General features: G+C 36.7%; 1 protein-coding gene across 1 annotated transcript; it reads right to left on the bottom strand.

Annotated features, from left to right (window-relative positions):
* Window positions 1-8613: 8613 nt before the first annotated feature.
* Window positions 8614-12397, bottom strand: FBXO43 (F-box protein 43). Its single transcript, XM_030943588.1, has 4 exons — window positions 10914-12397; window positions 9951-10053; window positions 8953-9138; window positions 8614-8862 (listed from the first exon to the last, which is right to left on the bottom strand). Exons 1-4 carry the CDS (start codon window positions 12395-12397, stop codon window positions 8614-8616), a joined length of 2022 nt encoding a protein of 673 aa, XP_030799448.1.
* Window positions 12398-15079: the final 2682 nt, after the last annotated feature.

Here is a 15079-nt window from a genome sequence, read left to right on the forward strand (position 1 = left end):
GGTGTCAAATACCAACAAGAAACACTAGATGCATGCATGTCTTCCCTGTCTTGCTATCAAGCAGGTGTAAACAGCAGCCTCCAAACCCAGGATTCCCCAGCTGAGTTAACCAAGTGAAATACTACTTTTATTGCATTAAGTCTGGATAGCAACAGTGCTGTTTGAGATAAAACATCTCACTGACCACCAGTTCCCATATTTTTGTTACATTGCTGTGGCTGCTGTAGAGGTCTATAATGAAATAGTCTGGGAGACTGATCAAGCAGAAAAAAAGAATTAGGAGAAAAAAAAAATATTTTGTGTTCCTCCACTTCAAGAACACAGCAGTGTCTACTCAGCAGGTTCTGAGAATTATATGAGAATCCATAACTATAAGTGCTCCTTAAGATTTCAATAATGCTTCAGAAAAGTATCCAAAAATTACATTCATCTTATTTTGTAGGTTTTTTGCTTTCCTAAGTACCTATTGCTCTTCTAGACTCCAGGAGTACCTAGTTGAAAAATAAAGAATGCTTTAAGTTACTAAATTCTCACCCAGTCTTCATTCAACAGACTAAAAATAAAATTAAATTAAAATGCTGTCTGTCGTTCTGACATTGTTTCAAATATGTTACATGGGAATATTTAGACTTTTCCAATTTCAGTGTAAAAAAGTTAATGTATTCCCTTTTTTGTTTACTAAAGCCTTAGAACATCAATTAAGTATGAATAAAATGCATACAATGTTTTTCCTCCAGTCATTTAAAAATCATGATAGAGGAGGCACTTTTATTCATACTTCATAAAACCATATTGGATTTTATTATCAAATATATTTTCTGTACTTGAGGAATAAAGTCCAGAGTTTGCGCCTTCTGAAACTACGAATTCTCAAATGTTTCAACTGCAACACTTGCATGAAAGAGTTATGTTTTCTACTCTGGACTGGCATGGAGACCGCTGGATAATCCACGTTCGTGGCTGTGAGAGGACCTGAGCCAGGAGGCACTGTTCAGGCCAGTCTGTAATTCCACGATCTTGCTTGGTTGCTGTAGCAGCTGGCTGTGGGCCTAGCACAGCTTCACCTTGTAAAGGAGGCCCTGGAGAAGTAATACCTGGGAATTGCTTCCCAGGATGCCCACTCCTCTTGTAGGTTTTGGTACACAGCTCCTGGGGGCAGGAATTATGGCCAGCACTGCTTTAAGCCATTCAAAATATTTTGCATTTGTAACGTTGAGTTAATGTGTATGGGTTAAAGAGGGAAGGAAAATTAGAGTTCTGTTGTGTAAGAAAAACCTTTGGTGCCCCCTTGTGGTATTTTATTATCAGCATTTGAAATTAAGGACTATTTTCAGGGAGGAAAGCAGTTCAACATTAGGATAGTTTCACATTTAAGTTAATTGAGCAAAGCATTTCAAGAATTAGTTTGTTTTACTGGTATCCATTCTGTGTTCTATGACACTCTCCCTGGACTACTTTATGAAAATTATTTAAACAAAGGAAAAATCCAGAACAGGAACTTACACAGTGTCCCAGTGAGTATTTCTGTTTGGAGCAGAAAATAGGACTCATTGTACTTTCTCACATTATGCCTATTTGGGATGCAGAGTCTTGAACATTTTCTTAACAGAAACACTTCCAGCAGAAATGCTGAAAGGTAACTGCATCCCAGTAACAGGTTTTGTACATCACAACAGAGTACACAAGGGCAAAAGCATAAAGGAAAATGAAGACTGAAATTGCAACATTTATGAGAGTGCTGCTTTTGTACAAATCTTTTCAAAAGAGGAGAGAATGTTTGCAACACAAGCAGAACTAATTTTTAAAAGCCAAAAATCTTGCTATGGCCATCTTCAGAGCATCTAATCTACCAAAATGTGCACCAGGAAAATGTGATGTATTCAAACCAGAGGAAAATTTCATTTTGTAGCTCAGTGGTCTAAATATAGGTCGGGTACTGTGTTACTGAGTCCTAGCAGAACAAAGCACTTGTAGGAGATGTGTTCTTCAGGCCTCTAATATTATATTACACCCAGATAATGAGTTGGCTGTTAAAAGAATTAATTTTCTGCTTTAAGCAAAATACCAAGAGAAACATTCAATCCACTCCTATGATACAGATTCATTTTGAATTTACAGGGTAATTTGCATTAGTGGTTGTATTGCATGTGCAATAAATATGACTTGCTTGGTTTCTAATGATGATAATAGTCCTCTTTGTATTACTATAAGAATTGAATCCATCATTGTCATATCCATCCTCACGGACAGGTCCCGTGATGGTTCCTAACTTTAGTGTCTGCTCACTGAACATGAGAGAAGAGTACTCCATTTAGAAACCTGCAGCACTTTAGGATGATAATTAACATTTTTGCTAAAGTGGAAGACTGCTGCACAACTGCTGAGTATCTCAGCAATAATCTTGCAGCTCCAAAAACTTTCACCAAACATTACTATATTTATCTCGGGTACTACTGCTTCCCAACTAGCTGTCCCTCTTTTCCCAGTTACTATCCTCCTACCACTTCAGCTGGTTCTAGTCATGACACAGTATCTAAGTTTAAGTAGTTTATGGAAATAGGTTTTTCGCTCTAAGTCCAGAGTGAAAAGCATCAGCTGAAATACATGCATGGTTTCCACATCCCATTTGCCTACAGAGAGGTTAAATGGGCCTGCATAATTAAGATATAAGCACTGTTGCAGAATTGCTTTCAGAATGAGTGTTAAAGCACAGAGGGGGAAAATTAGAGGGGCTTTTAACACTTGAATCCAGTCTTCAAGTCAAAAGTCTACTTTCACATGAAACTTTGAGTGTTTGACACTGCTTGTAAGTTCATTTAAAATGTCATGCCATCAATATTTTCAGCTGAAGGGCTGGTTTCATTACTACTCATCCATTAGCACCCAGCTCAATAAGGTCTTACTAGCATTTAGGCTTCCGACAAGTCTGGGTAAGTTCTAACACTCTCTAGAAGCTTATCAAAGAGAAAAAATGTGTTAATTCTTTTTTTAATGAGTATTTCAACTAATCAGAGTTCAGAAAATAAGAAAGTGAAAACAAGCTTTGTTTTTGTTTAACTAAAATTAAGCACATCATTTCCAAAAAGCAGTCAGGTTCTGCTGCGGCATCTGACAAGTGGTAACAGAAACTGCTAGATATTTTGCATCAATAATCCCATAAGATTCAGCACAGACAAAAAATTTGCACCTGTAAAAATAAAATCACATCAAATACTAAATCATTACAAGACTAAAGCAGAGAAAGAAAAAAGCCTGAAGCTTAGAAGAACAAAGTATGAGATGACACATTTAAAGTTCAGTAGAATTTTATGGAAAAAAATTTGGATCTTTCCAAAATTTGTGAGAAGAATATGGGAGTACTACACCAAGTGACTGAACTGTGACTGTGCAGAAGACCTATACAAGAAATGCTTATCTTAGTATACATTAGTCAAAGTATTTCTTGTAGAGAAAAGAAAGCTATAATATTATTCTAGTTCTTGAGGAGGTTTCACTTGGGATACTGGTTGGATTGAATCAAATAACAGATTCCAGTAGAAACAGTGAGGAGTGAGGAGTTGTTAGACACAGCATTTGTTGTTGGATTGTCTTAAGAGATGAGAGTAAATTCTGAGGATTTCTGTCAGTGAAAGGACATTCATAATATTGGGGAAGTCTAAGGGAAGGATTAGATATACAGAAAAGCTATTTTAATAGCAGTGCTAAAAAAAGGCAACAGGTTAAGTGACTAGTAGAGCAATCTGGAGTAGGTCACCAACATGGTAATGGGACTGTATTCTAACCAGTTTTAAGACAGAATTTGATGAGTTGACATAAGAGCTTGGCACTAGATTCCAGGAGTTCCTTTCTAATCTGACACTGCTGTATTTCTTCATGTGCCTATGAAAACAGAAATAAATTACTTCTTGTATTAAAATCAATCAGCATGGCCTCAATTGCCTAAGGTATTTCAAAGAGTAACCAATACATGGAATAGGAAAATGATCTGACATATGGTGTTGAGTTACTTAATGACCAATTTTTTTATCATTTTTGGCTAGTTAGTGATAAAACATACTAATATTCCCTAGTCTATAAACAATTCAAAGATTTATAACCATTTTTGCCTAAGCTCTTCCATACTTGTCACCAAGGAAAGAATGATCAGAGACTTAAGTAATTTCAATTTCCTTCTCACAAACCACTTGAGGTTTATGGTTGCTGCTCCAAAAAAAAGATTTATGAAGTAAAATTCTTGCAGCAACATCTGTCAGCAGCAAAAGGTTACTTCCAATAATTCTATTTTGGAATTTAAACCCACAGCTCTGGCTCAAACCATCATGGTCAAAAAACTAAATTCATTCCCTGGGCATTTGTAGGCAATGCCACTCCTCCCACTATATAGATCATGTCTGTCTGAAGGGAAATGAGGATTGCAAAAATAAAATTTACAGCAGCCCAATACTAACCCAAATATTATCTTGAACATTATCCCCATGTTCCAGAGGGAAAGACAATTCACTCCTCCCTTTCCAAATATCTGTTGTCAGTTTTAAGAAGAAATCTTGAGCTGGAGAATAACTGTGGGTAGGACATTTTAGAATGATGCCTCAGATTTTAGCTTTTATATTTTTCAGAGTCTATGCTGCTTTAGCATGTGGGTCTGGGCTTCATATTAGTGCTTAGCAAGCTCTCTTCACAGAGTAGGTAGACAAAACAATTCCTTCTCTAGCTGGGGACCCAAGGACAGCTGATCGAGATCTCAGGCCCAAGAGCATAAACAACAGTGGACTGAAGAGAGAAAAACAAAAAGGATGGGATTTCATGGGCTAAAGCTGTAATTGGACAATTAACTCCAATATGCTAATGGACCAAAAGTGTGAGAGACCCCATGACCGGTCACCCATTTTGGGTTCATCTTGGGTGTAGCCCTGGCTGGGCTCTTGTGCTGCCCAAGGTGGATCTGTTGATGCCTCCTAATCAGTACCTACTTTATTCTTTAGCTCCATGTAGTCTCTGTTCTGAGTCAGCCTACACAAGGCATCAGGAATACTCTTGATCATTGTCATTTCTACTCCAGGAGTACTTTTGTATCCTTCTTCTCTGTGCTAGCCCTCAGGTCTCCAAGAATTAATTTAGCCAGTAGAGAAAGAAACATGAATTCCTACTTGTAAGCTGTTTTCTGTTTGAGTTTTTGTTTTGTTGGAAGAGAGGTGGGGTGGGGGGGTCATTTTCAGGGTTTAGGGGTGGTGTTTGTGTGCTGGGGTGGATTGTTTGGTTTTGTGTTGGATGTCTGTTTTTTTTATCGAGAACTTAGGTTCTCTTTTGCTGTTTCATCAAAATCCAGACTTATACAGCTTTGTGATATGTGATGGAGACTAATTGAGAGATACAGTATAGAGGAAAAAAGCATACTAACAGGGACTCTTTACTGCCACTCTCCTGCCCCCAATACTTAATTTCTGTCAATAAAGCAATCCTATAATGAAAGTGTTTTGATTCCTTTCACCCAATTATTAGAGACTATTAGATAGCTATCATATACCTTGTGTTCTATTAATGTGTAGGTAAAGAATAACATATCACTACTTTATTTCTCCCTTGTGTCAAGGAATAAAGCTGATTTTATTTTAAAAGAATTTTTTTTTAAATTATCACTGTCTTAGAGAATACATTTACACAGAGATGGGAAGTCCAGCTTCTCACTTCCCCCACCTCTGATAAAGCAGTGATGACCACAGAGAACACATTTCACTCAGACAGCACAGCACAGATTACTTTTGTAATCACCAGATTACATTTGTGATAGACCCCACTGAGCAAGAGATGTGTCAGGAGGACATTTTTGTGAGATGGATCTAGAAGGAAAAAAACCCCAAGAAACTTCTAAGTACACCAAAAGAAGAGAAAAATATTTTAAATTGTGAAAGAGGACTTTTTTTTTTCCTTTCAAACTTCTCCTTGTTGAACAGCTGCTGTAGACATCAAAAATACCACCTTTAAAAACAAAAAATGCCTGTACCAGAACCAATTTACTCTATCCTCTATAAGCTTTGGAAAAGCTCACAGACTCATTACCAAATTTTTTTCAAATGGAAAAGACATTTAATAAGTGATTCTTAAACGGAGGACTGAGTTCCTGTATGGCTTTCCACTCAAGGGTACCTATTTCAGTAATACTTTCAGAACTACTGAACCCCATGCATTCCTGGATTGTGCTGCAACACTCCACAGCAAAAGGTGAGCTAGATACTCTCACTGCCTATCATAACTTTCCAATAATTTTCAAGAACTCATTTAAAGCTTTTTTTTTTTAAACTGAGACATTTAGAGATATTGGTATTTAGCAAAGGTAACATGCAGTGATGACAATAGCAGTCTGAAGGGTTATGACATGCAGTACTTATTCTGCATTGTGTTTACTACCATCCCCTACTTTATTTGGTAATTCAACAGCAAGAAACAAAACTAATCCAAATTTTTATAAAGATAAATAACATATATTCAGATTCTTGTGTAATAGAACTTCCCATCTAGAAAGCTGTTCATTTTAACCTTTAATAGAAAGTATTAAGCATTTCTAAAAAAGTATAGTTACTTACTATACACCTAAGGAATAAAGAATAAATTCAATTGTTCTTTGAACCTAATTAACTTTTAAGTAGACCTTGAACACCTGAAGCTCTAAACAATTAGAGAAATACAAATATTAAAAAAATTAAGTCATTTAACCATTGTCCCACTTGCAGTCTCCTCCTCTGTAATGAATGCCCTTTTTCCTAAACCAAACCTACATGCACATGCTTCTATATTCCCTATCTTGTCCCCAAATCCTTTGCCTCAATTGTTCCCTTAGAACAGACTGAGGAGCCTTCAAGTTGCTACCAGTCTAACCTAAGAACAAGGCAAAGGCTCAGCAAACACAAATATAAAAGTATGGAATTAAAGTGTTGATACTTGTATTTATTAAATAAACATGAACTTCTGGCAGATATATTGGGTTGACTTTTTCCTTAATGATAACGTTTGATTAATAGAGTTAGTGTTAAAATTTCCTTACCATTTTATTAACCATGTTGTCTCTCCTCCTTCCAAATGCAATGAGAAACTACTATGCTAAAAATCAAGAATGGTAAAAGTACTAACCAAATTAGAGATCACAACAGTAAGAGGTGAGAACCACAAAGAGATGTTTATAGAACATCCTGAAGTTATTATCCTGGTCCATTTGGCTTAAACATCCACAGGTTGAGTAAAAATAAATAAATAAATAAATAATAAGATAAAGAATCATAGAAGTTTGTCATTTTAGACACTAAAAATAAAGAGATGTGTGAATAAGTATTAAAAGAGGCAAATATGAAGCTTGTGGTTTACTTGCAAATTCTTCTTTTGGATTTTTTTTAATCTGACTTTTAAAAATAGCTCAGTGTTAAGGCTTACCTACAAATACACATAGTCTCCAAAAATATAACACAAAAGACAACATCAGAGGGAGAGTGAGGAATAAACACAAGCTGACAATAAAAGTTCTGCAAGATGCTTGTGACAAACTTCTACAATAATATTGTCCCAGTTGTCCTTTCAAGAAATTAATTGATATTATATCTTCATAAGAAGTACTACGTCCATTTCTGTCACCTGTATTTCAAGCTGTTTGTAATTGCTAGGATACAAACCAAAACCACACAAAAATTGTTGGAGGTCCAAGAGGCAGATTGAGTTAGTTTTCTAGAAGGGATCAGCATATTTAGTTCAAGAGCAAGATACCTCAATTTCCTTTATTAGGAGATAAATAAATAAATATCTGGAGATAAGAGTGATTTTTAGCTGTAGATGATCCTTTTGCTCAAATAGAAGTGTGAAGGTGACCTAGTACCTGGGAGCTGAAGTCAAGTCAGATTAAGCATAAAGCTAAGTTCACAGCAGCAAAGGTGATGCCACAGCATTTTCAGATATGTGGGTATATACAGTATCACCCAAAGTTTTTAAGACAAAAACTTTGTAAAACTCAGTACAACAGAATATCTACACAGCATCAGTTTAGTTTATAAATTACTATTCTACTGAATTCCTTTACAGAGGCTAAGAGAACAATAGATCAATTATTGCAATAAAAAATTCAGACCACTAATATATAAGTTTTGACATTTTACCATCCTTATTAATAGAAGCATTTTTGCAAATGTACATAGTGTCCCACCTTGAGACATTTTTAAAATATTTAATATAATTTAAAGTGAATAAATAAATCTGATTTCAAAGACTTTTTTATAAATAATTTTCTTTAATTTGTCTTTAAGACAAGAACAACATTTTTAAACACCAATGAGGTCATGTAAGCTAAATATTAAAGACTACATTTAAGACACTTTATTTAAAAATTAAGATGTTAGTTTCTACCTACTACACAACAGGTAAAACAAAACAAAATATTTTTAAATGCTCATTTTTTAAAAAACCAAATTCTACTATGTTAATTAAGATATATACATGAGAGGTTATCTTGGTAAATCAACAAGAACAAATGGGATGATGCTTTCAAAATGCATACCTTTAGGAAGCATAGGAACAAGATCAGAAATTTAGGGGAAGGGGTAAAAGAATTAAATGCAAGTTAAATGCTTTACAAATTTAGAGCCTTTTTAAATTTCTTTTGCTTTGGGCACTTCCTGGTGGAGCATCTTTTTTATTCTTCCGTTTTGCAGATAAACTATTACATTCTTTTGACCCATGGAATGCCTGCAGACATAAAATACAGAACTCAAATGCACATGCTTCTCTGCTACATAGTCCCCGTTTCTTTACCAATTGATATTTAGCAGGATATTGGCATCTTGGACAGGGTTTTAGAGCTTCATCAGTGAACAGAGTTTTAGCAACCTGTAGCAAGAGGAGAGAGAAAAGAGGTATTTATTCTAGTAAATGAAAATGTTCTAAAAACTGAAAATTAAGCATTTGTTAGATACCTACTTTCATGTATTCTTCCTGCCTACTAGCTGAGTGGGGAACAGAACTGCATCTCCTAGGTGTAAGTTCAGTGTGTGAAGGTGGTGTCTGTAAAACGGGAGTTCTGGCTTGAGCTTGAACAGGCCTTAGAGCAGATCTATTGAGAATATTAAGTCTTGTAGCAGCATCTTCAGCCTTCAATAAATATTCCTGTTAGTTTATAATTATTAAAAAAAAAGGGGAGAAAATTAGGATTTTATTTCATTTAGGATTTGCAGCTAGATTTTACTTGTTTGGGTTTTTTCCCTCTGCAACAACACATAAGAAAACTATATAAATCTAAATATATATATATCTCACAAGTATTTACCATTAAATGTTTATATTTAGCAAGGGATCAAGAGAGAGATCAACAAAAACTAAGTCCCACGAGCAGAGTAGAAAGCCTTTTAGCACACTCTACTGGCGCTCATGTTTGTGAATTAGGACATCTCAAAAGCAAGTGTGCATGTATCATGTGGAAGATCTGAAAAACTATATTGCTATTAATATGCTTATTTCTGTAGAAGCTCCTTAAAAAACCTTCTACATATTCTTCTGATGTTCACAAATACGCCATTACACTGTGACACAAGCAGTCCTGAAAATAATCAGGAAGTAGAGCAGGTCCTACAGCAGTGCAGACTAGAGTGAAATGGAGGAACAACATGAGGAAACAACATGGGACAATGGTATGTGCAGAGTTTGAAATCTAAAGCTAGAATTAGTCAAGGAAGAGATCCTACAGGATTCTCAAGAAAGGGCAGGAGTAAATAAGAGTCTTACATGGTTGAAAGACCAGTACTCAAACTGCAGACACCTGAAAAGCAGTAAGAGCCATTACATTCTCCTGTTAGAATCCATCACCTGCTCATTTTGGAACTCTCTGTCAGTTACTTTTCTGTAGCTATACAAGATGTTTCATCTTTCCTTCTATCTTCTTTCATATTAATAAAAAAAATCACCTTTGAGAACTATCTTACCCGAGCTGCTTCTTTCAGCTGTTTTGTGTACAGCTTTCTCTTCTTATCTGCCCTTCTGTCTTGTACAATGATTTCACGCCAGTTTTTGCTTACTTTCCAAATGCTGGAACAAAAACAAAAACAAATCGATCCACTTTCAAGTTTTTTCAAGTAGTGCAGAAGTCATAATAGCAAGACTACCTAGTAAAGATTTTTGCATGGTTTCATAAACTCTTGGTCATTTTACAGACTGCTGCTATAGACTAGTTCTTTATGTTATGAAATACAGGTGTCATACTTTACATATCACTGTATAACAGAAGAGTCTAAAGAACAACAGCAACATTAATAGTAGAGCATCTTTGACTTAGAAAATAAATTCATTTCTTCCTCCATATAAACCACTTACCAAAATTGTTTCTAGTCACACTTGTGTTTAGAGTTCTGAAAACATCTGTGCCCTTAGACTTTCATCTATTCACCAATTCCCTTTGTTACAACAAAGGGATCAAGAGCATTGTGTTAAATGCAACAGTTGCTATGATTAGAAATTAATCGAGAAGATTAGTCATGAATCAAAATTCTTTGAGCATCTTTGTGCCTAGAAATAACTGAGGAAATAAAATACACAAGAAAAATTCTAGAAAATGTGTTTTGAGTGCTATGCACTATTGGGAACTTGTAATGAGGATAAATTACTTTCTAGGCTTAAAGTATTTTTTATATATTTTAAAATTTACAAGTATTGTGATTTAGTTTTCAGTTTATTAATTTTCCATGTTTTTTCAGCTTTTTAATGCCCCTATTTATTTTTTAGATCTACACAGAAAGACCTACTTAATTAACAATGAGAAAATGTCTCATTTTTCAGAAAAAAACAAATTTTGTTGGCAACAACACCCAGTATTCCAGAAGTTATTCTCATCCATTTGCAGAAGCATCCCTTTTTCCCTTTTTTTGTGTGTGTGAAGCAATAGTACTTACCTACACAGACTTTCTACTGTCAAAGCATCTAAAACCATAGCAAGAACATGTTTTAAATTTCTATCTTTCAATTCTGTTAAAATATCTAATTTTTCAAGGCCCATTTTCTTGCCAATAAGTCCAGGAAGAACATGATCTAATGCAAATATTTCTGTTCCATCAATATTCTCTGAGATTTGCTTTTGGTGCAATCTTTGTCTCTGCAAGCAAATTTCATGAACTATTTTCAGAGCTGGAGTTCTTGAGAAATCCCCATGACTTACAACCAGGTCTCCACTAGGCTGTTCTTTTAGAACTAACTCATGATCTTCACTGACAAAGTCTCTTTCTTTTGTTAACATATGCATTGAAGTAGGACTGCCATGATTATCTTCTGTCTCTGACGGGGAGCCTAGTTCCCGAAGAGTGGATAACCTTCTGACTCGCTCAAGTTTTCTTGTCTTTCTTTTACTGTCTAAAGTTCTGGAATCTTCTCTGTGCTTTTGGAAGAGCTCTTGGAAAGATCCCTCATAATCAGACAATGAGTCTCCTGATTTGTCCAAAGGAAGTGAATTATATCCACTGTCTTCAGGCGTTGAAAGATCTGGGTAATTTGCTACCTTAACAGGGGGAGAGTTTATATCACATAGTCCAAAGTTCAAGTTCTCTACTGGACTGGTGATAGAAGTCAGGTATTTGCCCTCACTGGCCTCAGGTAGGCTACTCCTAGTGTAAGTAGGAGTCCTAAGCATCCCATCTCTAACACTCATAAGAATATTGTCATTGAATTCATTAGTGTTACTAGCAGCGACATCCTTCCACTGAATTGGAGACAAACCTTCTGATTCTAATAATAAGGGGTCCTTACACTGGGACTCCTCTAGTGTAGAAGTCCTTTGTTGTGAAAAGGAAAGCCTCCTTTTTGGAGAATTAGGATTAGAATTCTCAGGTTCTGAAGTGCTAGTTGTCAGAGTTTTGTAACCGTTATCTTTTGGAGAACATGCAGCAGTTTGTGAAAGCTTTTCTTCAGAGCTCAAAACACAAGAGAATATTTTTTTCCTGATGCTTCCTGAAGAACTAAATTGTCTTTCACAGCATCCTGCAGTTGTGCCAGCTTCAACAGTATTGGGTAAAAGCAGCCTTCTGCGTAGCGAGGAGCCTTTTCTACCTGATTTAGGAGTTTCAAAAAAATCTGCACTTCTATTTGTTTCTCTTTCTTCTGATAATGAGATAGAATTCAATTCTTTTTCAATCGATGGTGACCTGGGAAAGAAGGCACTTGGATGGGCCTGCTCAGAATGCCCCTGTAGCAATGATACACTTGTTACGCTTGGTGCTGCTTCGCAGTCTGCCTTAGGATCTTTTCCTGACTCATTGCATCTGCTGTCCAGAAATGCTGAAGTGCAACATGTGTCTTTAAAATTTGAGTATTTAAAGCTGCTCCTGGGAGGTGTTAATCTATTTCTTTTAAGAATATTGAACCTCACTAGATGACTGTCTGACATCTTCTGCTTGACACTTTGACTTTGTAAATAAAGATACCACTGTTGTTTCTGAAACAAACAATAAAAGCAGTCACCAAAACCACCTCAGATTAGAGAGAAAGCATTGTGCAAGTCTATCAAGATAACAGTCATAACAAAAGTGTTGTCATTAGTCTCAGTAGAAACAGTGCTTATACATGAACACAAAAATAGATGGTTAGAATTAAGTGATTAAAATGCACATTGTACTGTGAGGCAAATAAAACATATATCCAGTTAGCTAATTGACCTGGCATTCCTCATCCATGGAAAAGCACTTCAAATAAGCTACGCAGCAATTAGAGGCTCATTGGTGCTGAAATTGGCAACAAAACTCCCCAGCATTCCAGTAGAGCCAAGATTTTTATGAGCACTAGTTACTGGTTCATCCAGCAACTAATAGTTCAGTACTCAAGAATGAGCAGAAGCTCTGGTAATAGGCGAGCTTAAACAAGACATTTTCTTCTTACGTAAAATAAGAGGATTAATAATAAAGTTACAAGTCTAGAAGTCTCCCTATTATTTAGATCCCTAGAGTCCCCAGAGGGAATGAAATTGACCTCTAGTTACAAAATGAAAAGTGCTTTTTTATCTGCTTTAACATTTTAGTGTTATTTTGTAAAAAAGCTCTCTGCTTTTGGTCATCTCTACAGGTAAACTGACTGTTCTGAAGGCTTACATTTTAAAGAAAATTACTGACTATACACACACTCACCAGGTACATAGAATTCAAGAGCTACTATATATTCTCCTAGAGAGATTAGAAGTGGTTAATGCACACACTTAAATAAAAGATGTGTGGAAACAGGCTCACTTTTGCCACTCACACACTGCAGAGTTTCTCCGCCCTAACTGTAGTGGCATTGGGTCACTGCTTTCTATGCACAGTAACTGTACAAAGGACGTTATGACTAATGCAGCGAGAGGGCTGTTCTCACAGACACCAAAGTCATTCACATCAGGGGGTTGCAAGACCCAAGAGTTTGAATCAGCACCTTTTACTCTAGTATGTTGCCTCTAGAACTGATATTCCGGAACACAAAGCCTAGAATTAGCAACTGAACTTTCAAAACAGAAGTAGCAATTTTTAAAGGTGGCTTCAACCCCAACTACTAAGCCATTGCTAATATCCCAATAGTCCTTTCTTAGTCTAGCCCTAAGCCACTAAATGCTAGCAATGGGAACTCAAACTGCTCGAGAGAGGGGAGGCAGAACTATTCTTTGATGATCTTGGGTCATTAATCAGCATTTTTCAACCCATATGGAAAGCACTTTTTAAGATTACTGCAATATTAAAAAGAAAAAGAGAAGCTTTGTTTTGTTTTCTACTGTAAGAAGATAGCAACAAGAGAAGTTCAAAAGAAAAAGGATAGTAAACAGCAGAATTACACCTTGGTGTTAAGACATACACAATCTTGCTAATATCAGTATGAAATCAAACAGACTTAAACAAAATCCACATACAGAACTGAGAAAAACTCTTCTATCAAAGACAGATATGTGAAAATACTTCCAAGACAACAAAAAACTGAAATCTGACATGCTTCATTCCCCTTTCCCATTCACCTCTATAAGTACCTTTCTTTCCTGACTGTTTTGTCTCTGCTCTTTTTGTTCCCTGTTTTACACAATGAAAAAAGTGACAGCACAAATAGGAAACACAAGGGCAAAGCTCTTAGTGTTTAGTGAATTAGAGATTACTTCTTTGCTGCTGCAGAACCAACTCCAAATAGCATTTAATGTTTCATCTGCATCAATTCTCCTTGTTTTAGTAGACCTGTAAGTACTGGTGTCCCCTAATGGTTGATCCTGGGCCCACTATAGTTCAACTCATCATCTGTGACTTGGATGAAAGGGGCAGACACCTCCCTCAGCAAGTTCACTGATGGCAGAAAGGAAGGAACAGCTGATACCCCTTCCTTCAGAAGGACCTGGCAGGTTGGAGAGATGGGCAGAGAACCATCTGAAACTCAAGAAATGCAAAGGCAGATCCTGCACCTAGTGAGGAACCCCAGCGACCAAAAGTACAGGATGGGGGCTGACCTGTTGGGAAGCAGCTTTGCAGAGAAGGCAGTGGGGGACAACAAAATGTCCACGAGCCAGCAGGGTGACCAAGAAGGCCAAGAGTACCCTGTGGCGCATAAGGAAAAGCATTGCCAGCTGATTAAGGGATGTGATCCTGATCCTCTGCTCAGCCCTGTTGAGGCCTCACCTGGAGTGCTGTGTCCAGGTCACAAAGACAAAGAAACGCTGGAGAGAGTCCAGTAGAACTATGGAGATGATTAGGGGACTGGAACACCTGAGTTATGAGGAAAGGCTGTGGAATCTGGTCCTGTATCGCCTGGATAAGGGACCTTATCAAGGTCTATCAGTATCTGAAGGGAGGGTATCAAAAGGATGCAGCCAGGCTCCTCCTGGTGGTACCAGGTGATAGGACAAGAGGCAATGGCAAAAACTGGTGCATAGAAAGTTCCACCTGAACGTGAGAAAAAATTTCCTTACTGTGAGGATGACAAAACACTGGAAGAAGCCACCCAGAGAGTTCATGGGGTCTCCTTCTCTGGAGATAGTCAAAAGCTATTTGGACACAATCCTAAGTAACATGCTCTAAGGACCCTGCTCAAGCAGGAAAGTTGGACTAGATGACCCTTTCCAATGGTCCTT

Source organism: Camarhynchus parvulus, chromosome 2 (genome assembly GCF_901933205.1).
Source record: "Camarhynchus parvulus chromosome 2, STF_HiC, whole genome shotgun sequence".
NCBI lineage: Eukaryota > Metazoa > Chordata > Aves > Passeriformes > Thraupidae > Camarhynchus > Camarhynchus parvulus.